Below are 25,141 nucleotides of genomic sequence, written 5' to 3' on the forward strand. Positions count from 1 at the left end.
AGTGTTCGTGTTTTGTGGGAAGAGCACTATGCCAGGTCTCACATATGTTTGGATGATTTTGGACTAATCAACATTGATGTGCCACAACAAGACAACGAGTAAGCATCCAATCACACAGACACTGCTTTTTCAGACCTTGTCAAGTGACACTAGTACATAGAGTAAACCAGCTAACTAGAAAACATAATGTAAATGCATAGGTTCGACGGTGGTATTTTTTCCCTTAAAATAGCAAACAACTGGGATGGAAGGGCTGTTCCAAAATTCACTGCCAAGGATGTCCCAAACATCAGGAAACAGCTGACCAACTCATGGGTTGACAACGTGCACAACAATGGTCCATGGAAAGCCATCCTCGAGTTAGCAATGGTCAGTTTCTTTTCTTCCCTCACGTGTACTATTATTTATGTTCTTGTTCTGAAGTTTGCCAGTTTTTTTAAAGATTACTGCATCATCAGCATTACGGAAATGCTTTTGAATTTTTTCACCGCGGGATTGAATTCTTTTGGACCGGGGGGAGTTGCCTGTATAAGTAAATTTTACCAAGCAACTCAAATGTCATATCCAAACATCCATAACTATATTTGTGAGGCAAACTAATAATAAACACGATAAAAGAAAATTAATACCATCATTACATAAGCAAAATATTATTGCATCTTCAGCATTACAGATTTTTGCATGTAATTTTATGGACCATCAGGGTGAGTTGCATATATTCATTCTTTTGCTAGGCAATACAAAGCATAGCAACAGGCAACTCACATTCCATCAACACGCAAAATGAACTATAATGTGAGGCACGATAGTCACAAAAACCATAAAACAGAAACCCATAGTATTACCATTACACAAGCAGTTTTAGGATCTTCAAACATATAAAACTTCAAAATTCTAGGGGGGGAAGTAGGAAGTTGACAATGCAAAAAAAAAATTCAACCATCCGTTCTTTGTGTGTACATCACACCAGTCTGGTCTTGCACTGTGCACCACTGTGGTTAACAGACCCACAATAGTTGCACTTGTTTTTCCTCTTCAGGTGCAGCTCAAGTGCTGATTCAATTCTTTTTAACTTTGCCCTACCTTTTGTAGTTGATCTTGGAGGGTCTCTAGGAATTGTAGGGTCAGGTGTGGCAATAGTTTCCCCAAAATGTGGTTCAACCATGGAAGCACCTTGCGCGGCCGCAACAGCTGCATGTAGTGATGCTATATTGAGTGGCGGGTGTTCATGTCTATCAGGAGGTTGCCCAATGGTAGTTGAAAATGTGCTGCCACTTTCTTCTTGCATTGTAAAAGAACCGGGACGCTGTCCATACCCACCATCAACTATTGCTGACGCTCTAGGAGATTGTTCAAGTACAGCACTGGTCACATACATTGTGTTTGCTGCGTTAGGGCCCTGGTTTGGTTGTACATCCCCCATAGGTTGTGATGCAGGCCAGTGTGTTGGTCTAGGACCCATATGTGGTGGAACAGGGCCTCTCACTAGTGATGCATCCCCAAATATTTGTGGCACAGCCCCTCTTAGTGTATGCACAGTCCTTGGCCTTGGCACTGGCGCTGGAGGCCCCCTGGGCAGTGTTGCAGTCCTACTGTTTGATTGTTGATGTCCACCTTCACTGATAGAGTTACCGGGTTGCACTGCTGCTTTTTTCCTCCCTGCTGCAGAAGTAGGTTTCTGCTGCCTACAAACAGAAGGACCTTCTTTAGGTCCATCAACATCCAACACATGTCCTCTTTTTGCCCGAGTATTAATAGGTGGTGGTGCAGAACCACCAGCTGATGCTTGAGGACCACTAGTGGGCCTAGCGGGAGGTACTGTCGGCTTCTTCTTCCTTGACATGTTGAGATTTTGGATCTCATGACGTGCCCCACGCATGTGCTTCTTCACAATATCTGTTGCAGCATCTGATGCACTGGCAACCTGAGCAAGACTACCAAAACCCATCACCAAATTTGCATGCCTTAGTTCTTTCTTGGTTTGTGCTGGCAACTCATCGGGTTTATCCTCGATAGCGGGGGGTGCATCAGAAATTGCTAAGGTGTCCATCTTCTAAGTATGTACTGCGCTGGGATTTCATGAACACCAAGTTGGTTGAAAACTTTCAAGATATGGCAGCATAGCATGTCGTCCCGCTCAATCTTGCAGCAGTCACATCTGTAGTCTCCAGCACCAGCTTCTACTGTGACAAAATAGCTCCTACAACCATATTTAGCAACCCACTCTTGATTTGCGTAAACCTCATACAAGTTTTCACCATGTGGTCGTACGTTGTACCTCGCAGTCAACTGAAACTCATCACAGAACTTCTCATAGAAGTCCCTAGTATAGGAATCATATGCCTGCTTCTCAATGGGGTAAGACGACCACATTTCAGTCTCCAAGTGTCATGTCCTGTAATCTTTTGAACCCTCTCGGACTAGTATGTGTGTTTGGATTTTCTGATATTGCTTCACGAAGTCCAAAATTGACTTGTGTGGGTTCACATATTGCTTAACGACAGCGTTGAACCCCTCACTGCGTCGAGTTGACTGCAAGAAAGGGAAGAACCGGTGCTTGAAGTAAAACGGCACCCATGTTTCTCGGTATTTGTATAAAGTCTCGAAGTGGGAGTCAGTCATAACCTCATACTTCAACATCATCTCAGCCCATCCCGCCTCAAATTCCTCTGGCGTCAAGGTAAAGTCAACACAATTGTTGAAATCTTTGGACAAGCCAGGGTTTCGCCCCAACAATGCTCCAAGTTTTTCTTGTGCCTTTTTCATAATGTGCCATCGACAACAGCGGTGCACACTTGTAGGGAAGGTTCTTTTAATTGATTGTGCCATTGCGATGTCTTGGTTGGTTATGATGTTGGTGGGTGCTACATCATGCATTGCCTCAAGGAAGGTCTGGAATAGCCAATCAAAGCTTGACGCCAACTCTTGCCTAACAAAACCACAACCCAACATGAATGACTGCCCATGCCTATTAATTCCAATGAATGGCGCAAAGGGCATGTTGTACATGTTAGTCACATATGTTGTGTCAAAGGAGATGCAATCATGATAAGATTCCATGTAAGCCTTCCTTGATGCACCATCGACCCAGAAAATATTTTCAACCCTGTCCTCCTCATCATACTTTATCTTGTAAAAAAATCTGGATATTCTTTCTGCTGATCTTTAAAGTATGCAACTGTCTCTATCATATGCCCTTCTTTTGTAGCATCCTGGTTCAAGACCGTCTTGAGGTTTGTAATGTGCTTAGTTGTATAAGGGACAATGAGTTCCGTCCCATAGAATTCTGACATGATGTGCGTCATATGACCTGCCGCCATCAAGTGACAATAGTGGTTAACCATTTTTTACACAAAAACAGTATCAAGAACAATTTCTATTTCTTAGATGAAGGCAACTCTAATGCACAGTGTAGGCAAATCACATAACCTATACAACCAACTACGACAAAAATGTATGAGGCAATACACGAGCAAACTACACACAATAGTTATATGTTTCAAGCAAGTCAGACAGGAGTTGGAAGCAAGAAACACAAAATTTGTTACTTGCTACTTGCAACTACAATCAGACCAATCATAGGTAAGTCTAGATGCACATCAAAATTGTTTTACCGACAATAATCAGGCAAGTAGAAACTCCCAATCGAGCACAAACCGATAAGCGTTATGCAAGTTCAGCAACCGGAGTGTTAAACAAATTATGCATTATCATGCCCAGATGCAAGCAAGTTCTTTGTTATTTCAAGCAAATAAGGCACATGTTTTCAAGCAAGTCAGACAGGGAGTTGTAAGCAAGAAACAAAAAATTGTTAGGCATCTCCAGGGTGTCAAAGTTTTAACCATGTGTTAATGTTGGTGCTCATTGTAGGGGGCTAGGGGTGTTGTTTAAACCTGTAGTCAAATTGCAGTTATGAAGATGTGTAAGGAATGCCCTTTCTTCTGCTGGGATCCCTTGGTGTGATCGCAGTACTTAGTCAAAGATGGCTTGTCAACCAATGGATGGTTGTGCTCGCCAACAAAGTGGATCACTTCCCATCTGCCATCAATTAGTTTCACAACCATCTTAGCTTTGCAACCAGTTTGCAATATCGTATCTCTCTTCCGCTTCTTGGTCGTCTTTTTGGTTTTACTGTCATCATCAAGAAAGACAATATCCTCATCTTGATCATCATCTTTTGTTTCGTCAACAATTTCATCTAGCGTAGGAATCTTTTCTGCCCCTCCGTCATTGACCTTAGGCTTTTGAAACTTGTTGCAAACAAACTGTTGCTTTATCAGCTCTCCAGTTTTTGCAGCTTTCCTTGAAGTATTCATTTTTATTGAAAAGCCAATCTACAATGAATAAGAATTGTAGTGGTTTTTTGCGCCTTCCAAAGTGTCGAACCTCATGCCCACATGAGGCTCCTTTGGTTGTGACCAAGCTTCATCATCATTTTCATCACCGAACCCATTAGCAACAGTCCCACCAGTATTGCTCGGTGCACCTGTGCCATCAAGGGTATGTCCATCACTCTCAGAAACTACTACTGCAGGTATTTGTGTATTACCTGGAGCAGCCATCACCAGACTTGAGTGCCCGTCTGTAAAAATTCCTTCTGCAACAGCAACACTGACTTTCTGAATCATAGGAGGATTAGGTGATTCCGCAACAAACTCTGTATTTCCAGCAGCATGTTGTGTACAGTACACATGATCACCATTATTTTCATCGGGTTCCTCATTCAGGTCAATCATCGTCAACCTGATCATTTTTGAACATAAAAAAGATGAAGCTAGTTAGCTCAACAACGCAACCAACTATTCATCATCAAATAGATGAAGCAAGCTAGCTCAATGAAGCTAGCAAGTAGCACACTTAATACAAGCAAGCAAGCAGCACACTTAATACAAGCAAGTTGTTGCCTTCGTTTTCGCAGCTCATTAACTGAAGGCAATGTACTAACTGTCTTCTCCAGCACATCACACAAGTTCAGTTCAGTGAAGCAAACACTTGATCAGTTGACTTGTCATTCCTAGCCTCAACTTTCTCCTTTCCTTTCTACAAGCAAGCAAATAAAACAGCACTCCAAGACCACCATAATCAGAGCAATAGAATAGCTTCAGTTTTTTGTACAGTAGTTCTTACAAGAATAGCTTCAGTTTTTTGCATCAGTTTTTTGCCTCATAGTGAAACTATTCTTGCTCAAAAAGTACTAGCAATTTGCCTTACTAAAATCTTTGGACTACCATGTTTTCTAGCACTAATCAGGTGGTTAACAGGAGAAGCAGGAAAGCATGCAGGAAAGCAGGAGAGATACTGCAAACCAAAGAGATGGTGGATCCAACATGCTGGATGCGAAAGAGAAGCCTGCAACCTAGAACACAACTGATTGTGGATGCATAAGGGGGGGAGGTGAGAAAATCTGATGCCTTTACCTCTGTGATTCTTCACCCTTCTGTTCTAAACTGCTTTTTCTTTTCTGTTATGCAATTCCTCTGATTTCTGCTGCTTGTTTTGCTTGGTGAAGTTCCAGATCTGGGATGGGGCAACTGCCCCCTTGTTTGCTTGATGGAGAAGAAGATGGGGAGGGAGAGGCTGCGTGTAGATGTGGAGGGAGAAGAAGATGTGCAGGGAAGATGTGCTTTTGGAAGAAAAGTGGTGTAGGAATTGTACCTTTTGGGAGAAAAGTTTGTGGACCAGCTGTGGTTTTGCTGGGGCTTTGGTGAACCAGCTGTGGTGCGCTAGGGACCAGCCCTTTCCTTTTTTATATGTGTGGGAACAAAAACTTACCTTTTATGAAAGGATGCCAGCTAAGGCTAGCCAGCAGCAGCCTGCTGCCTAGACGCGTCCCATATTATGATATCGTATTATATTAAATGTTGTGTTAAATGTGTCATGCATAATAATAAATAAACTTTTATATAATACTGACATATGATTATGTGTCATGCAATACCTCCTGTGATCCTCTCCCCATCCCTACCCTACCACCGGAGCAGCCAAGAAAGAAATCTGGCCGCAATCGTTTGGGGTGAACACGGCGGAGCTCCTCGTCTCCAAATCCCTACACCCCTTGAGTCGTTCATCTGCGGAATCATCCTTGCTTCTCTTGAGGTTCATGGCAAGGATCAAGGTAGTACACAGAGACAGAGTACGCTCCTACCTACGTACTATCTTAAGTTGTCAACCATCAATTTTCTCCGTTTCTCCAATTTTCTTGTTGACTAACTCTGCCATGGTTTAGCTGCAGTCCGATTAGCATCTCGTGCAAATTCATTCCAGTCCTGTTAGTCCTTGACGCGAACCAAGCTGACCGAAGCCCCGGCTTCCGAGCCTCGCCCTCGTTACGGCTGGCTGAGATGGAGCCCGTGAGCGCGGCCACGGGGGCCATGGGGTCCGTCCTGGGGAAGCTGGGCGCCCTGTTTGCCGACGGCCACGAGGTTTCCAACGGCGACGTCGAGTCCCTCAAGGCGGAGCTCCAGGCGGTGCACGCCTTCCTCAAGGCAACATCCCAGGCCGAGGACCCCGGCGAGCGAGGCAGGCGCTGGATGAAGGAGGCGCGGGAGTTGTCGTACGACGTGGAGGACGCGCTAGACAAGTTCATGCTCCATTCCCGCGACGGATCTGGTGCTGCTGATAACGACTCGGACGGTTTCTCTGAAAAGATGAGCGCCTGGTTGTCGGAGGCGGCGGCTCGCCGTCGGACAGGCCAGGAGATCAGCGATGCCATCTCCAGGGCCGGCGGCGCCGAGGCGGAGGATCCCCGCCGGGACTGCTCTCTCTACAGAGAGACGGGTGAACCCGTGGGCGTCGACGGGCCGGCTGCTCAACTCATCAGAATGGTGGACGGAGGAGGGAAGCAATTGGATCTGGAGGTGGTTTCCATGGTCGGGTGTGGGGGGCTGGGCAAGACGACTCTTGCTCGTCGCGTCTACGACACAATGGGTCAGCAGTTCGAGTGTCGGGCTTTCGTCTCCGTCTCCCGGAGACCTCATGTGGTTGCAATTTTGAGCGACATTCGGAGCCAACTGGGGTATGAGTATGCCCAAAGCTTAACTGAGGATGCAAAATCGCTCCTTGACAGCATCTCCAATTTCCTTCAGGATAAAAGGTACTGTGCGCCGGTTCAGATAGCAAGAGGAAAATTTACACTTTTATAGCATTTCATCTTCCATGTTTTCAGGAAAACATTGATTTTTTATATATTAATCAGCTATAGGATGTGGCTATTTTATCTTCATATATGTTCAAGCGACATGAGATCCGTGTCAGAGAATATACATTTGCTAGATACAGATATAGACCAAGAAAGGTGGTCCGGTCTAAGTTCCTTCAGTTTGTATCCAAGTGTAACTCATTCCGCACTGCCGTGTTTTTGAATATTTCATGCCAATAATGTTAACTTGATGACTTTGTGACACACTTTTCACTGAACTGCACACTAAGTTAGCTCCTATTTTTCAACAAGTTTTGTATAAAAACTGCTACCTTTTCGAGAATACAAGTTAAATTTTGAAGCTAACATTAAGGAGATAAGTTAGGCTATACTGCTGAATCCATGAAACTTTGTACAGACTACTAGATATTTCCCCTTGTTTTGTGGAATTTTACCGGACTGATCACACTTTGCCTGCTTACATTTTCAGATGGTAGTAGAAGTTATGATAGTGTTTAGGAGTGTTTCTTTATTTTTGGTGTCAATGATTGACATTGCAAAATCATGTACCAGGTACTTCATCATAGTAGATGATGTATGGGACGTTCAAACATGGGATATTCTCAAGGGTGCCTTTCCAAAAGGCAATTTTGGTAGCAGAATAATCACAACAACGCGGATACATGAGGTAGCCAAATCATGCTGTGCTTCATGTGGGGGGCGAGTTTATACAGTAAGCCCTCTCAGTGCCATCGATTCGGAAAGGTTGTTTTTTAAGTTGGTGTTCAATTCTGGTGAGCAATGCCCATCCCACCTGAAAAGAGTTTCTGACAAGATCTTGCAAAAATGTGGTGGTCTGCCGCTGGCAATTATTGCTATATCCGGTTTGCTGATTGCCAATACGCATGAAGATCAGTGGGAGCAAGTGTACAGTTCTATCAGGCATGGACTTGGAAGCAACCCTGCCGTCGAAAGAACCATGAGGATTTTGTTGCTTGGCTACTTTGATCTTACTCCTTGCCTGAAATCTTGCCTGCTTTATCTCAGTGTATTCCCGGAAGGCTGTGCTGTCAAGAAGGAACGTCTGGTAATGAGATGGATTGCCGAGGGGTTCATTCCTGAAGAGCATGGGCACACCCTTTATGAATCAGGAGAGAGGTGTTTTAACGAGCTCATCGACCGGAACCTGATCCAACCAGGGGAGATAAATAAGTTTGGGGAGGTGGAAAGCTGTCGAGTCCATGGTATAATTTTTGATTTCCTTGTATCCATGTCAAACCAAGACAATTTTGTTACTTTATTGGGTGTACCTGGTGTAAACCCTGAGCCAGGAAACAAAGTCCGTCGATTGTCTCTACAGGGTGACAGTGAGATTCCAGCAGATCTTATTTTGTGTAAAGCCCGGTCACTTTCTGTTTTTGGTCATTGTGTTAAAATGCCATCGCTCTGGAAGTCCAGACACTTGCATATTTTAGATTTGGTTTGTTCTGGGAAAGTAGAAGATCAACATCTTGCAGAAATAGGTGGTCTGTTCCATCTTAAGTACCTGAGGCTCAAGTCAAAAGTTGGAAAGCTTCCCCAGCAAATAGCAGAGTTACAGTCCTTGGAGTCACTCGAGATATGTGAAAGCAACGCGACAACTGAGATTCCACCAGCCATCAATCAACTTACACGGTTGGTACGTCTAGTTGTTCACGACGAAACTATATTACCGGATGAAATCGGTGGCCTCAAAGCATTGCAAGTGTTGAGAGGTATCAATGTCAACACCCAGTCAACCAACTTTGTTCGGCAACTTTGCCTACTATCAAACCTGAGGGAACTAAGCACAAGTTTTATCAACTATTATGCGGGTGATAACTGGAAGGAGAATCAGGAAGAGATGGTCAATTCGATTTGTAGGCTAGGCAAAGCAAATCTTCATGTTCTACATATTACTATCAATGAGGGAGCAGATGAGATCTTTGAGGAATCATGGTGCCCTGCTCCACTTAGTCTCCGAGAACTCGTTGTCGAGGTGGGCGTAGTCTCGACTGTTCCGAGATGGATTGGCTCACTTGTCAACCTCCAGAGATTAGCCGTGCTTATGTGGGAAGTTGGGGAGGAGGATGTGGTGATCCTGGGAAGCCTACCTGATCTGCGCCATCTTAGCCTCACTGCACTGGCAGCTGGGTCAAAAGAAGGGCGGCTTAGAGTCGCCCAAAGCCATGGATTCCCTTCCTTGATCAGTTTCCAGATCGGCGGAGAAGAGTGTGCACTGGGGTTAGTTTTTGAAGCTGGTTCCATGCCGAAGCTACAAAATCTTGAGCTTGAGTTCGACGCAGAGGAAACTAGTTCTGTGACTGATGGTGAGTTTGATTTTGGCATCAAGCACCTCCCCTGCCTGACAAGCACATCAGTTCGCTCTACTTGCGACGAATCCATTCGTCCAACATTGGAGGCCGCCATGGAGAGATGCATCAAGGACCATCCCAACCATCCCACGTTGATATGGACGAAATGAACATTTGTAAGACACTGATTGCCCTTTCTAAAGAGTTGCCACTTAAGAGTATGTATATGTAATTTATTTTTTCTATGTATCCTCTCACAACATCTCTTTCCATATGTTTTTTTTCCTACCTCTTTCAGGGAAAAAATCAAGCAGGCTGATAGAAGCTGCAGTTAGAATGAGCAAGAAGATGGGTGAACATGATTTGTAGGGTGACAGTGGAAAGCCAAGATGGGAGCAATATTGGTCCGAATTTTTTTTTTGATTGAATATCCGACTGAAGTTCTTGTTACATTCAGTCAGTGGTATTCTATGTATCCAAAAGTCAAATGAGGGCGTGTTCCTATTTTTCCTGAAATGTTTCAGACACGAGCAATCAGCGTGGTGGAACGCATGACTGATGGCTATCATTTTCTTTTTGTTCCTTCGTTGTTTTTTCGTTGAAGTGAGCAAGTGACATTTTTTAATTTTCTCAAGTACTCCCTCTGTCATGATCTACTCCCTAGTACCTAAATAGTTGTAGTAGTTCTCCTCAATTACAAATATTTAGGAATCTTCTTTTACAGGAAAAGTACATCGATATCGATATAGGGGCTCAAATTAGGATATCGTGGTTATAGATGCTCTTAACATGAAAGTACCTTTCTACACCCGAGATCAAAATGTAGAATTGTACAGGCCTATCTTCCCCCGTGACTCAATCCATCAATCACAGCAATATAATGATTCGGATTTTGTCCGTCACATGGCACTGTGGTCCCTATTATAGCACTATATGTGATCAATAAATTCATGTGAAATTTCAACTCAATAAATCAAACATCCAACATCACGTACGAAGACAACAACTATCCCAATGAATATCCAAGTGGCGAATTTATTCAGATACTGGCTTTTTGTTACAACAATACAGTACAATCTTCGATGATATTAACAAAATTACACTCCACTTGATTATTTTTATTTATTTACGGAAAAGCAAGAGAAGCCCATACAGGCAGTGTCAGTATACAGTTCTCAATGAATGATCCACATAGCAACAATATGTTTATGCTACACAGGGTGAACAGCAAGCCCAGACTCAGCGTCCCTACTGTTAAACCCCAGGGTCCAAAGGAAAAACCCAAGCATGACTGTTAAAAACTTCCATGCCGTCGTGTGAAAATTCATATGCAGCACAAACTAATCAATCTTGACATTCGAATATAGGAGTGTGTCCCTGGTAAGCGGCATGTTCATGAGCAGGCAAATCTGCACAATCAGCACGTAGTGTCGTCAGAGATGCGTTTCGACAAAGTTATTCAGTAATTGACAAGACTAGGAGAAAGCATGCTCACTCACCCCAATGAGCGTTGAGACAAGAAGGATGATCCCTGTAATCCATGCAAGACTCAGTCTAACAAGATATATAGCAGCTATAGAAGCTGTAGCATTAGTTCTGGATGCTTCTGCAAGCCGTCTTGAGATGTGCAATGAAGAGGGTCCATCGATGATGGATGACAAGGATGTTGAAGCCTCCTTGGTGGACATTACTAGCCCAACAATTTTCCCTACATTAAGACATGATAAATGTCGAAACAGAAAGAAACAAAGCAACTGTCAATAGTGTTCTGCAAATATAACAAGTGTACCCATTTAAAAGGTGATGCTTCAAGTCAACAATCAACGGCACAAAGCAACTTACCGTTATATACTCCCTGCAGTTGATCAAATGCTTTGGTGAGAGCTGTCCTAACTACTTCAGCTCCCTGCTTAACAATTTCTGCAGAGCCATATTCATCTTCCAGAGCCTAAATAATAAACCCATCAAATAAGTAAATTCATATCACTAACATAGGGGGGTCATGCGCTTCATAAGAATATTCAAATTGCATAAAGATACTGTTGCTGTGTGGTCTGGGGAATGAATAGTTACAGGATCTCTCGAAAAATTTGCTGTGCACAGTTTATAAGAATATTCAAACTGAAGCAGAAGATTTATGCTTATAATTACCTTAATGCCCGTGAACTGGCAAACTAATAACTCTGCAGGGCTCACGATGCCTCCTGAGAAATCTTCGTGAACCTGAATACCCCTTTTGATGGTTTTCAGAAGAGAGATCAAGCTGGATGCAAATTTAATGTCTACTTCCTGTGTAAACATGCAAATGAAGTCAAATAATTCCTACAATTTAGTGGTCAATTTTGCACAAAGTAGGAAGTGACCTCATCCAATTTTAACAGGAAAAGCAATGAATCCTCAGAGACGAGTTATGTTCTTTTGAAGCCAAGTTCAGGTTAGTATGCAAATGGATGACGAAGCGATGCTAACCTTATTGAGGAGCAAAGTAAGACTGTTTCCACTCTTCAAGGGGATGTTTAATTTGCCATCAGCCTTCTGATAGGAACCCTCCAACCAGGTTGCCTGCACACACAAAATTCTACTTATAGTTTCTAAATTGTATTCCCTCCGATCCAAAATAAGTGTTGTGGTTTTAGTTCACTAGGAGGGAGTACTAGTTTACTGATAAAGAAATAGTATACTTACCAAGTTGGTCAGTTCATTATCAAGAACACCTGATCCAGAAGATTCATCTGAACGAATGACAATCAATTCATCCTTATCTGCAAGGTACATGATCAATGATACTTTTGTGTTGACAGGGCAGATACAGAAGTAGGGGCATCCAAGTTCCAAAAGAAGGGAGATGCTCAGTAATTAGTCAGACCTGTAAGCCCTGTAGCAGCATTTTTTGCACTATCAATCTTGGTTTTGTAAACACTACCAGCATCAGATATGAAGCTATCAACAGAGTCTGATACAAGATCAAGAGAGACAACATTAGTCGCTGCATCAAAATGCATGAATAATTCTGATAAAATTACCCCCAACAAATAAACATACCATGGGATCCATCAATTTGCACCAAGAAAACAGCACGAGGCCTGTCAAATGGTTTTGGCAGTAGCAGCTTATTTAACTGAAAATCAAGATAGACAAAAGGTTGAATAGTTTAGATGGGGTAGACGATGCATGCAAACGCTAGCCATATCATGCTAAATAACCTTTGCAGAAGAAGGTGCAGGAAGCATGGCAGATGGTGCAAAGCCAAGCAAGACGGAAACAGCTGCAGAAACTTCATCAAGTGACATGGACGTGGCCTGTTGTAGCATCACAAGGCATATATCATGAGATCATACTGGCACATGGAGTACGAATGAAATAAAAACGAAAACTAAGGTTGATCTGTCATGGTAACCATCATCATCGTCACACTTGAAGCAGTAAGGGGAGGCAAGTCAAGGCAAGGGTAAAGTGCTATTCGAGCATGTATAAAAGCAGGTGCTTAGCAAACAAAAACAAAAAACAAACTATTATCCGAGCGGAATCCGCCACCCCTCTGCCCCATGGGACGCTCATGCTCCGCAAGCCCCGGATCTATGTGGTCCAGCTCGGTGGACAGCGAGGAATGGGGGCAGCCGGCCTCGGTCCGAGATCTAGCCAGATCCAGCGGTCTGTCGAAGGTGCCGGACTCCCAGCCACTCCTCGGCAACCCCGGGCTCCCCGCCACAAATCTTGCTCCAGGGGGAGTGTTCCAAGACGGCGGCCGCCTTCTCCACCCCGGATAAAGCTAGGGAACCCTCTTTCGGCCACCTCAGCCTCAAGTCCATTGTGGTTCGCCCCTCCCCGAGCCCGAGTCATGGCATTGACTGGATGGAGCTCCGCGGCCGCGCTCTAGCCAACCACCCGACTTCAATGCCAACGCCGGGCGCGAGGCCTTCTTAAGGCGCTTCAAAGGGCTTTGTTTCATATGCCTGAGCTCCAAGCACCGCCCCGTCGATTGTAGAGACCCAATCCACTGCATCATCTGCAAGCTCGAGGCTCGGTCAAGGCATCCAAACAACAAGTGCAGTGAGGGCTCCGTCAAGGAAAGGCTCGGGGCTCCGGCTGCGCGTGGGCCGGTTCAAGGGCATCTCTGCTTCCCGACGCCTGCCATGGTGCGTGTCAACCACACCAACCCGTCTGGGCGCCCAAGGACCAACCACAAGGTGGTGATCGAGACGCCGACCATGGAGCATCAAACCTTCCTCCTGCGCCGCCACGTTGTGCTGCTCACCTCCACGGTGAAGCGGCACGCGGCCAGTCCCATGAGGTGGGGCGCGCCTTCGACGCCGAGCTACACACTCTGGCACACCTTATGCACGACACAAGCCACGACTCGAAGGACTTTCTCGTGCATTTCGAGATGCCGGCACATCGGGACAACGCCGTCCGCCTGGGCGCCATCACCGTTGACGGAGTCTCCTTCACCATCAAGCCGTGGCACGAGGACGATCATGCCGTGTCCCAAGACTTCATGCTCCACGTCCACGTCATCATTGAGAAGATGCCCATGCAGATGTGGTCCGTCGAGGGGGTAGCAAAGGTGCTCGGCAACAAGTGCATCATCGACCGCCTCGACACTCGCACCCGCGAGCGCGGCCACATGAAGACGTTCGCTTGTTGGGTGTGGGTTGTGGCGTTCATCCCCACCACGCACACCATCTGGCGGATGCTGCGGGGTGCTAGGCGCGTCGAGGCTAAGCAAGGAAGTGGCACCCCCCCCTCGAGTCAGGCGCCACGACATGCTCATCCACGTCAACCGCATGGAGGACTGGCCACCCCTCTCGCCGCGCTCGTCGCACTCTGCGCAGAGTGGCCTGCCCTCCTCTGGGTCCGACGATGGGCGATCGCTTCCGCAGGTCTGGCCGGGCCACTGGACCATGCATGTCAAGGACGACCAAGGGCACGGCCGTCGGCACCACGCCCTGGTCACCCCCTCGGGCTGCAAGGTCCTACAACTAGGGCCGCGTCGGGACCGCGACGACGACAACGACGGGGAGGGTGGTAGACGTCGCTCCTGGAAGGACACCCTTCTCGACCGAGGCCAGGCGGGCCAGGTGCAAAAGCCAAGGGGGATGCGGCCAGCTCCACGGGCCATAGGAGCAGGAGGCCGATCAGCCGGCGCAGCGATGGGGGACGTCGCACAGGAGAGCGTGCCGACATCAGCATCAAGAAGGCCACACCTTCACTGCAGCTGGCTCCAAGGTAGTCATTGCCTTCTCTGGTGGCTGCCCAAACTCTGGTGGCTGCCTAGCATCAAGATGAAGACCCCATGGGCGACTTCTTCACCTCTGCTACCAAGATGATCCCATCCCCTCCACGGGTGGACAGCATGCAGCTGGAGCTGGACGACATCATTGCAGGCGCGCTTGCAGCTCCTCTGGACTTCACTAGGGGATCTGTTGCTGCTGCCTGTCAAGCTACCAGCTCCAAGATCACAACGACCATGCAGGTTGGTGCCATAACGCAGCGAGTCAGGCAACTTAACCCCACTCTAGCACCGCAAAGCAATGAGCAGCAACAGCAACTCTTCACCAACATTCAGCAACCTCTTGCTGCTACTGCGCCAAGAGCGCGCTCTGCCGCACCACCTAAGACCTGAGTTGCCTCTGTGTCTGTCAGACAGAGTGCTCGGCAAGCTGCCACCCAGTCCACGGTGCCTGCTTCGCAGCGCGCCTCCCTCCTGCTGGTCAAGAAGCTTGGCCTGCTGGATCCCAAGGAGAAGATGACCGCGAAGGTGGCAGAGGCGCCCATTCGCCGCTTAGAAGACCCGCTCATGGAGGAAGACATCAACATCATCGACAAGCTGACCCGCCTCGACCCGGAGGCACTCCGCATTGCTGGTGGCATGGAAAGGACCAGAGGTCGGCGATGACGCCGCGGCTTAGTTTAGTGATGTTAGATGCATTAGTATTACTCTCCGTCAACGATTGGCCTTAAGCCAATTCAAGTTAGATTTAATGGTAGTCTTCTATGATGTTAGTGATAGGATTAGTAGGACTGATTCGCACCAGAGAATCTTGGACCTGTTGGTGGTCTCTGGTGTGCCCCTGCTATGTGGCTGGTGTGCTTGTAGTTGCATTCCTTCTTTAATAGATCAGTGTTTGTTGGCGGAGAAGCAATTCGTGTCAAATGATTAGCACAACCTGTGCAATTATGAGCTGGAATGTTAGGGGGTTGAACTCACCAGGAAGAAGAGTTGCGGTTCGCGAAATTGCTGATGCTCACAGAGTGACCATCTTGTGCTTGCAAGACACAAAGCTAGAAAACTGGACTCCAAGCCTGGTCAGAGAAGTTGGAGGAACTGCGCTGGAAGGATGTGTCGTGCTGCCTGCCATGGGCACTAGGGGAGGTGCAGCGATCTTATGGAGCAAAGATACAGTTGACATCACAACCCATGCCGTTGTCTGCTTCTCTATCACGGCCAAGGTCTCGGTCGCCCACTGCAGCTCTTCTTTTTGGCTAACAACAGTGTACGGGCGAGTCGACGACGCGCGCAAGGATGCATTCCTTGCTGAGCTGGTGCAAGCTGCGCCACCACAGGGGGGGGGGGGCATGGGTGCTAAATGGAGACTTCAACATCATCTATGAAGCAAGGGACAGGAACAACCTGAATTTAAACAGGCAGATCATGGGCAAATTCAGAGCGGCAATTGACCATGTATGCCTGAGGGAGATCAAATGTAAGAACAGGCGCTTCACCTGGTCCAATGAGCGAGAGCAACCAACAATAGTGAGCATCGACAAGGTTTTTTGCAATCTTGAATGGGATGCCCTCTGCCCAAATTTTATGCTGATGGCGGCCTCCACGACATGCTCCGATCACTGCCCGCTGCTGCTCGCAAACACTGCCGCGCCACGCAGGAGGAAACCATTCCGCTTCGAGTCCTTCTGACCACGGTCCCCGCATTTTCAGGAGACTGTGGAGAAGGCTTGGAAGTGAACGGTCAACCACACTTGCCCAATTGTAAGAATGAAGGTGAAATTGAGGACGACTGCGTTTGATCTGAAAATCTGGGCAAAGACGCTGTCTAGTGATGCAAAAATTCAGCTGCACCTTGCTTGCGTGGTGGTTCTGAGGCTAGATGTTGCGCAAGAGAAGAGACAGCTAACAACAAGTGAATTCCACCTGAGGAAGCAGTTAAAGCAGAGAATCGTTGGGCTGGCTGCTATTGAAAGAGCTCGAAAAAGGCAGGCCTCGAGGATCACATGGCTTAGAGCAGGGGATGCAAAGACTGCATTTTTTCAGGCCAAGATCAATTCACGGAGACGAAAAACTACATTCACTCGCTGCATGCTGATACAATCGTCGCCACAAGCCACGAAGACAAGGCTAAGGTTGCTCACAGCCACTTCATGGACTTGCTGGATACAAAGCAAGCCAGAAAATGCTCCATCAACTGGGAGGAACTTGAGGTGCCAAGGATTCAGAACGAAGGATTGGATAACCCTTTCTCTGAAGCAGAGATTTGGGCAGCGATCATGGCCTCTCCTGCGGAAAAAGCTCCCCGCCCGGACGGATATTCGGGGATTTTTTTCAGAGCTTGCCGGAATACTATCAAGGATGATGTGATGGCAGTGTTCAACCATTTTTATAACATGGCTGGGGGAGATTTCTCGGACTTAAACACTGCCATGATAGCCCACATTCCAAAGAAGGACGGGGCAACAACCATGGGAGATTTCAGACCTATTAGCCTGATCCACTCAATTGCAAAATTGATCACAGAAGTTCTTTCCATGCGACTAGCCTCTGTCATCGACAAGATCATCTCCCCGGCACAAACGGCTTTCCAGAGAACAAAGTGCATCCATGACAGCTACCTACACGTCCAGAACAGCGTTAAGGCTCTGCATCGACACAAAACACCTGCGCTCCTACTAAAATTAGACATAGCAAGGGCCTTCGATAGTGTTTCCTGGGAGTACATTATGGAGTTGCTGCAGAGGATGGGTTTCCCCCCGAGATGGAGGGACTGGGTGGCACTGCTACTGTCCTCATCGTCATCGACATGCCTACTGAATGGGTGACAGCATAGATCACAGGCGTGGACTGCGGCAGGGTGACCCACTCTCCCCGCTGCTATTCCTCCTGTGCATCGACCCTTTGCACCGGCTACTGGAGGCTGAGACTAGGATGGGTCACCTCGCTGCTATACCCGGATCAGCGGCGCGGATGCGTACAAGTCTGTACGCAGACGACGCTATCATCTTCATCAAGCCAGATCGCCAGGAGATTGATGCCCTCATCAAAATTCTGGAGGGGTTTGGAGATGCTACTGGCCTTCGAGTGAACATGTCGAAATCCTCAGTTGTACCCATCTGCTGCGACAACGTCGACTTAGATAGTGTTCTGCAGAATTTCGAAGGTAGAACGGCTTCTTTCCCAATTAGATATCTATAGGATTACCCATCGTGATTGGTAGAATTAGGCGGGTGCATATCCAATTTATCCTAGATAGGATTAGAGCGCGGCTGGCAGGGTGGAAAGGCCGCCTGCTGCCTATGGCCGACCGCCGGGTGCTGGTTCGCTGCGTGCTGTCGGTCATGCGAACGTTCACCATCCCCGCGATACGGACGCCCAAAAAGTTCTACAAGGACGTCGATAAATCACGGCGTCGTTTCCTCTGGGCACAGGATGATGAGATCTTGGGAGGGAAGTGCAAGGTGGCGTGGAAGACGGTGGCCTCACCGGAGATCTGTGATGGGCTGGGCATCCATGACCTGTCCAAGTTCGCCCGGGCCTTGCGACTGCGGTGGTTGTGGCTTGCACGGAAGGAGCCCCGGCGACCATGGGTAGGCACTGGAACGCCCTGCAATCTGGCTGACAGAAACATGTTTGCTTCATCGACGGCGGTGACAATCGGAGATGGATCACGGACCTCTTTCTGGTTCTGCTCTTGGCTGGGTGGCAGACAGCTAAGCTAGGCGTTCCCGACACTCTTTGCCAAATCCTTCCGGAAGAACAGGTCAGACCGGGAGGCATTGCAAGATGACAGGTGGATTTTGGACCTGTGACATGGGGACTACAACTCCATCCTTCCCCAGATCATCGAACTCGCTAGAGAGATCAGACAAGCGGGGACCACTTTGCAAGAGGGCTCTGAAGATGAGATCAGGTGGACGCTAAATGGTTCGGGCCAATACACTGCAAAGTCTGCTTGCAACGCGCAATTCAATGAGAGCCAGCAATGCCAGTTCAGACAGCTGATATGGAAGGTCTGGGCACCGGGGAAAATCAAGAGGTTCCTCTGGCTGCTACACCTGAACAGGTTATGGTGCAATGACCGGCCATAGAGGAGGAGCTGCAAAAACTCTTACTACTGTCAGCTCTGCTGAGAAACCTGGAGACATCGATGCACTTGTTCTGGGAATGCCCCGTGACCCTTCAGGTCTGGCGCAATGCGGCTACATGGGTGGGTTGCAAGACGCTTCAGCCTGAAACCTGGCACTCGGGGTCGACGACGGCAGAAAAGGTACAACTGATCGTTCAAGCAACGGAGCCAAGCGGGAGGAAGGCCATCAAAAGAATGGTGGCACTGATCTCATGGCACATCTGGATGGAGCGCAACGCGTGTGTATTTAGAGGCAAGCTGCCAAATGAGCAGCACATTGCAGATGCCTGCACGCTAGACATGGAGCAATGGAGGTTGGCAGGAGCAACATGCATCGAGCACCCCATTGGAGACCCGACGTGAAAATAAAATCATAGGAAACCTCCTTTTAGAGCCAGCAACACCAATGGGTGGGCTGTGTAATTTTTACTCTCTGGCCTTGTTCTCCTCTACAGACCACCAATCACTTGATCAACAACTTTGTCATCCCCTCCTGCTAAATCAATGGAACACCAGCAACAAGCTGGGCCTTTCCAAAAAAAAACGAGTTCTTGTCATGCAGGTCAGCTAAGATGCTGACTTATATAGGTACCTCTGATTAACACGTTGCTATGCATGTAACTACCTGTAGCTAAAAGATAACACAACTATCTGATTAAGTACCCTGTAGATGACATTGACATATATGGCTGGGTAGTTGACGATCCATTAGCTATATTCGCTCTCTTCAAGCCCCAGAAGTAAATGCATCATATCGCGTTGTAACAGCTACTGGTATTCCGTGCTGTCATCTGGTGTTTGTGTTTTGAATCGAATGTTTGTCTGGTATTTTCGTCACATATCCTACGAACTAAAAACCGGAATCCGGCATGGATTAGCTGGAAGAGTCGTTCGAGCGCGTGAGAAGCAGCAACGGGTTAGTCCGTAGAGAAAGAGAAGGGATAATCGGAGGCCGAACCTGGTCGTCTTGCTGATCCCGCAGGTAGCGGTGCGACGCGCCATCGATGAAGGCGGCGGCATCTCCCTGTCCCTGTGGCCGCGTACGGATGGAGCCATCGTTAGGGGGCGACGGAGATAAGGGATTGCTAAGAGTGGGAGAGCTGGGTACCTCAGGGGCGGCGACGGCGGAGGAGAAGGCAAGGGCGAGGAGAGGGAGGAGGAGGAGGTGACGGCGAGCCATGGTCGCCGGCGCCGGCTGGAGATGAGATCCGATCGAGTCGCTAGCGAAGATTTGGATCTTTGGTTGTCGCTAGGAAATAGATTGGGGAAACAAGCTGCGTAAGGCCCTCCACGATGTATCTGGTGCCAAAATTCCGACATGTGTGCCACGTATTCATCAATATTAAAGCATAGTTTTTTTTATGATAATACGTGTCTCGTTTATAGAATAAGATCAAGTTACAAAATACGTAAACACCGACTTTACAAGATTGAAAAGATAGAATTATCTTATGCAAAATATCATTGCATGTCTCTCTTCTTCGACACCAGCAAAGCCGCCATCGAAAGGGAAAAAAAGCCAAATCACCTCTTCTTCCGAGCTCGACGCGGCTCCATTGTTGCTCTGCAGCTTTATGGACCTTCAAAGTAGTCTGTCAGAAGTAAAACCATTGCCACTTAAAGAATCACATCGGAGCAACATGTCCCCGGACACGCCATCGAACTCCAAATCTCGCACCCCGCAAGACGACAACGTCTAAGCAGGAAACCAAAATTGTCATCCACCAACCACAAACCCAACACAAGATGCACCATCTTCCAGCTGTCACTTGTGTAGACTACCGTCCGCGCGTACTCCTGAACGACAAAACCTCCCTGCTCCATCATGACGTCGGAGACAACGTTGCAGCAACGGGGACAGCGCAGAAGTCGAGACACACCTGATGGAGTCGCCGCCGCCGCCGACGACGACACCATCCATGAACCCTAACGCTGTCGATCTGAAGGTTCGGCAAACACACGATGCCATCAACTCCGAGATGCCGCCATGAAGGACAACGCCGGTATGAGAGTGAAGTTGAAGCAGATTTATTCGTCTAGACGCCGCTCCCACCACCTCAATGATGCACCACGACCTACAGATCCAAACCCTAACTACACACGGGAGGAACGGGGTCCCCCTCCCTCCTGCCGCCCAAGCAGCGGTCGGAGGGAGAGGGGCCAACACCCTGACTGATGGAGATCCGGTGGAAGAAAAACGCCTCCCTAGTCGCTTGGCTCCTCGCGGCGGCTAGGGTAGGAAAACTGCGCTAAGGCTATAGAGCATGGTTAATAGTAGAGATAAATACACCCACGGTCATTGTATTTGAGTCGAAAGCCCACTACGGTCATTGGACTTTAGAATACACTTATTACGGTCATTATATACGTGTTGACGTGATTATACGGTCACTAGCTCACCATATAGCTCTGTATTCAGTCGAGTTGACTAGTCAACCTAAGCAACATTGACTAGTTGTCGTTGTTGTGCTCTCCCTCCCTTCCCGCTTCCAAATGGTCGTCGTCTGCTTCCTCCCCATGCCCTCCTCGCTCGCTCGCCTCAGGCACCTCGCGTGCGCTGCGGCCGCCAGGCTGTCGCCCCCCCCCCCTGCTTGGACGATGAATGTCGTCGTCTCGGTCTTGTTGTCGCGGCGGACCGAGATTGCCTCACTGCAAAGCTTTGGGTTCCCCGCGAAGTTCGTTGCCAGGAAAGCATCGAACTGCCTTCTGGTCGGGATCGGGCCCTCGAGATCGTTGTGCGCGACGTTGAAGTCGGAGAGAAAGTGGAGCTTGGTGAGCGTTGGCGGGATGGAGCCCGTCAGACGGTTCTGGCGGAGGTCAAGAATCTCACTCTCTGTGAGGCCGCTGAGCTCCAGTGTGATGCCACCGGAGAGGTTGTCATAGCTGAGGTCAAGCACCTGCAACGTCTTCATCTGCCTGACCTTTAGCAGGATCAGGCCGGAGATGTCGTTGTCGCTAAGGTTGAGGATGGCGGCGACGCCGGACATCTGGCAGTACTGTTGGAAATATGCCCTAGAGGCAATAATAAATTAGTTATTATCATATTTCTTTGTTCATGATAATCATTTATTATCCATGCTATAATTGTATGGATTGGAAACACAAATACATGTGTGGATACTGTCACGCCCAAGATGCGACCCTATCCTCAATTTGGCACGAAGGCCTTGTCGGGGATAGAAGCGCATCTCGTCGTGTCGCAAGAATGGATATCGTTACAAGTACATGTACTGAAAAGTAGAGATATATATATAGAATTGGCTTACACTCGCCACAAGCTACATCAGAGTCACAGCAGTACAATACATAAACATCATGATGAAGAGCAGGGTCCGACTACGGACGAAAACAAACGAGAAAAGAAGAACGACGTCCATCCTTGCTATCCCAGGCTGCCGCCCTGGAACCCATCCTAGATCGAAGAAGAAGAATAAGAAGCAGCAATTCCAAATGAACAATCAACGCGCTCGCGTCAAGTAACCTTTACATGTATCTGCAACTGGTGTTGTAGTAATCTGTGAGCCACAGGGGACTCAACAATCTCATTTCCAAAGGTATCAAGACTAGTAAAGCTTAATGGGTGAGGTATGGTTAAGTGGTGAGGTTGCAGCAGCGACTAAGCATATATTTGGTGGCTAAACTTGCGAGTACAAGAAATAAGAGGGGGAAGATCTACGCATAGCGGACATGAACTACTGATGATCAAAAGAATGATCCTGAACACCAACCTACGTCAGACATAACCCCACCGTGTCCTCGATCGGAGAAGGAACTCACGAAAGAGACAGTCACGGTTACACACAGTTGGCAAGTTTTAATTAAGTTAACTTCAAGTTATCTAGAACCAGTGTTAAACAAAGTTTCCACGTTGCCACATAACCGCGGGCACGGCTTTCCGAAAAGATTTAACCCTGCAGGGGTGCTCCAACTAGTCCATCACAAATTACCACAAGCCGCATAGAAATCCTCAATCACGACACTCTCGATCTCGTCGGATTCCTTAGTGGAAAACCTCAACTCTGAGATTACCCAAAGCATCACCGGAATCCCGATGCACAAGATATCTCGTCAAAGGTAAAACTAATCCAGCAAGGCCGCCCGACGTGTCGACGATCCCGATAGGAGCCGCGTATCTCGTTCTCAGAACACGACGGATGAGCGATAGTTACCACGCCAAATGTCGAGTTGCCCCGGGTAGTGTTAATAAGCTGCTCTGTTTTGGACCAACACTCATGAGGAGCACTGGCCCGGTGGTTGATTAAATTATCGTCGGGGTCCGGAAAGTCCCTATGCAATTTTATTAGGTGATTAGGCAAATGTAGTACCAAAGTTGGGCCTTGCCAGACCAGCTTTAATCTAAAACGAATTATCAAGGGGGTCCCCATAACAACCCCGATCGTGTTAGGAGCGCTCAATTATGGAACATAACACCGGTAGCCGAAAACTAAGGGGGCAAAGGTGGAACAAAACACCAGGCTAGAAAGGCCGAGCCTTCCACCTTTTACCGAGTATATAGGTGCATTAAATTTAAATATCATTTAATATGGTGATATAACAAGGAACCCATGCTTTCACATGGAAGCAACTGCACCTGCAACTAGCAACGCTACACAAGGTTAAGCAAGCAGTAACATAGCCAATCAGTGGTTTGCTAGGTTGAACAGGTTGAAGGTTTTCATGGCATTGTTGAGAGGCTGATATGTAACATGTGGTAGGCAACGAGACATAACGATAGCATCGAAATAACTAGCATGGCAATAATTGTAATGGTATCTGGGGAAATGGTCATCTTGCCTGAGATCCCGCTTGGAAGAAGAATGCCTTCGTGAAGCAGACGAACCGACGTAGTCGAACGGGTCCTCACAATCCGGCATGCTGCGGAACTCTATCGAGACGAAGCAAACCGGAAACACAAATCAACACACGGAATTCACCACACGGTGCACAACACAAATGATGCATGAGCAGCTGAATACATGCAAGTCATGACATGACAATTCACAGAAGCAGATACTACACATTAAGTGAAGTTCAATATGCAACGAGTTGCATATTTGACGAAACTCCACGTTAATTATTTAGTTCTATCCCGATTAGATACACGGAAACATTAAATGTAGTTAAACATGGCAAGAGGTGAAGCGTAATTAAACTACCTATCTAGGCATTTTAAATGAGGTCGGAAATGACATATAGCATCTCCGAGACGACCTCACATGTTAATTTATAATTCTGTCCAGATCTGAACTAACACATTTAATTAGTTGTTAAACAACAAAATAAATAGGTTCACGTGATTCTACGCGTCATTTCAAGCAATTTACACATAGAGATCATCTCCAACGGAGCTACAGGTCAAAAGATACAAGCACCGGAAGATATGATGGCATGAATGCAATATGTGTGCAACGACGGTCACGAGTACTTCAAAACATACAACCAGCAAGAGAAAATTAAACTACACGAGATTCTAAGCAAGTTTCATATAGGATACGATCAAAACGGAGCTACGGATCAAAAGCTACGAGCAAAACAAGAAATCACTACAATTTGCCAAAATCAGCCACATAGCATTTTCTACACCCCACAACTACGAGCTACAAAATCCCAACATGCTCAACCAAGACATGAGACGACAGAGAGCAAGAAGCACTACAACATACAACTAACAACAACTAGCATGGCATCATGGATCACTAGGGAATGAAGTCACAAAATGGCTTCTCACACACAGTTTCAGACTTAGTGAAAATTACACTTCATGAAAAGGCAGTTTTCGATCTGAAGCCATATTGACAGCAGCAAAACCATAAGCTACAGGACTCCAAATGGCATAAAAATTCACATCATGCTAGAGAGTCACAAAGTCTACAACTTACTCCATTGCACCAACCTCAAAAGAGCTACACATCAAAAGATAGAAGCAAAACAAAACAACAACAAAATATAACAGATTCCAGACTTAGAAATATTTCAGCATATCTAAAACATCACTATTTCTAGCAACTTGAGAGCAATCAAACCACACCTAAACATGCATTTCTATTGTAACCAAAAATACCAGGGGCTAGAGTAAACATCCAAGAACAACTCCCTAGTTGACAACTTAATCAAACGAAGCACGGAATAAATCCTACGAAATAGACAAGAGGTCAACATGGCAAAATATCGCGCGAACTAACTTGCTCAAAAGCCAAAACTAATTGCACAGAAAAATTCTATGGATTTTTCTACCCCGAAAACATATAAAATATGTTGGGTTGCACAACATTAATTTCACCACATGTAAATGCGAGATAAAGTCCTAAGCACGG

General features: G+C 47.1%; 4 protein-coding genes across 8 annotated transcripts in view; 1 reads left to right on the forward strand and 3 right to left on the reverse strand.

Moving 5' to 3' along the window:
* Nucleotides 1-874: 874 nt before the first annotated feature.
* LOC123410939 lies at nucleotides 875-5,721 on the reverse strand. The gene is made up of 3 exons (XM_045103863.1): nucleotides 5,418-5,721; nucleotides 3,894-4,743; nucleotides 875-3,310 (listed from the first exon to the last, which is right to left on the reverse strand). Exon 3 carries the CDS (start codon nucleotides 2,048-2,050, stop codon nucleotides 962-964), a length of 1,089 nt encoding a protein of 362 aa, XP_044959798.1. The 5' UTR covers nucleotides 2,051-3,310; nucleotides 3,894-4,743; nucleotides 5,418-5,721; the 3' UTR covers nucleotides 875-961.
* Nucleotides 5,722-5,946: 225 nt separating this feature from the next.
* On the forward strand, nucleotides 5,947-10,005 carry LOC123413110 (disease resistance protein RGA5-like). Of its 5 annotated transcripts, none has more exons than XM_045106055.1 (4): nucleotides 5,947-6,133; nucleotides 6,227-7,093; nucleotides 7,712-9,647; nucleotides 9,770-10,005. In XM_045106055.1, exons 2-3 carry the CDS (start codon nucleotides 6,342-6,344, stop codon nucleotides 9,639-9,641), a joined length of 2,682 nt encoding a protein of 893 aa, XP_044961990.1. In that variant the 5' UTR covers nucleotides 5,947-6,133; nucleotides 6,227-6,341; the 3' UTR covers nucleotides 9,642-9,647; nucleotides 9,770-10,005. The 5 variants fall into 5 exon arrangements, with proteins under 5 accessions (XP_044961990.1, XP_044961992.1, XP_044961991.1 ...); XM_045106057.1 differs by having other exon boundaries at nucleotides 6,233-7,093; XM_045106056.1 differs by having other exon boundaries at nucleotides 5,947-6,115.
* Nucleotides 10,006-10,478: 473 nt separating this feature from the next.
* LOC123413111 lies at nucleotides 10,479-20,140 on the reverse strand. Its single transcript, XM_045106060.1, has 11 exons — nucleotides 19,936-20,140; nucleotides 19,786-19,857; nucleotides 12,675-12,770; nucleotides 12,514-12,589; nucleotides 12,338-12,424; nucleotides 12,157-12,233; nucleotides 11,941-12,033; nucleotides 11,623-11,760; nucleotides 11,314-11,419; nucleotides 10,971-11,179; nucleotides 10,479-10,880 (listed from the first exon to the last, which is right to left on the reverse strand). Exons 1-11 carry the CDS (start codon nucleotides 20,005-20,007, stop codon nucleotides 10,812-10,814), a joined length of 1,095 nt encoding a protein of 364 aa, XP_044961995.1. The 5' UTR covers nucleotides 20,008-20,140; the 3' UTR covers nucleotides 10,479-10,811.
* Nucleotides 20,141-21,259: 1,119 nt separating this feature from the next.
* LOC123409313 (receptor-like protein 2) overlaps nucleotides 21,260-25,141 on the reverse strand; it is a 108,266-nt gene continuing 104,384 nt past the window's right edge. The window contains exon 8 of the mRNA XM_045102251.1: nucleotides 21,260-21,814. Within this exon, the coding sequence (XP_044958186.1) occupies nucleotides 21,260-21,814 (555 nt within the window). The remainder of the gene's footprint in view (nucleotides 21,815-25,141) is intronic.

This window comes from Hordeum vulgare, chromosome 7H (genome assembly GCF_904849725.1).
Source record: "Hordeum vulgare subsp. vulgare chromosome 7H, MorexV3_pseudomolecules_assembly, whole genome shotgun sequence".
Classification (NCBI taxonomy): domain Eukaryota; kingdom Viridiplantae; phylum Streptophyta; class Magnoliopsida; order Poales; family Poaceae; genus Hordeum; species Hordeum vulgare.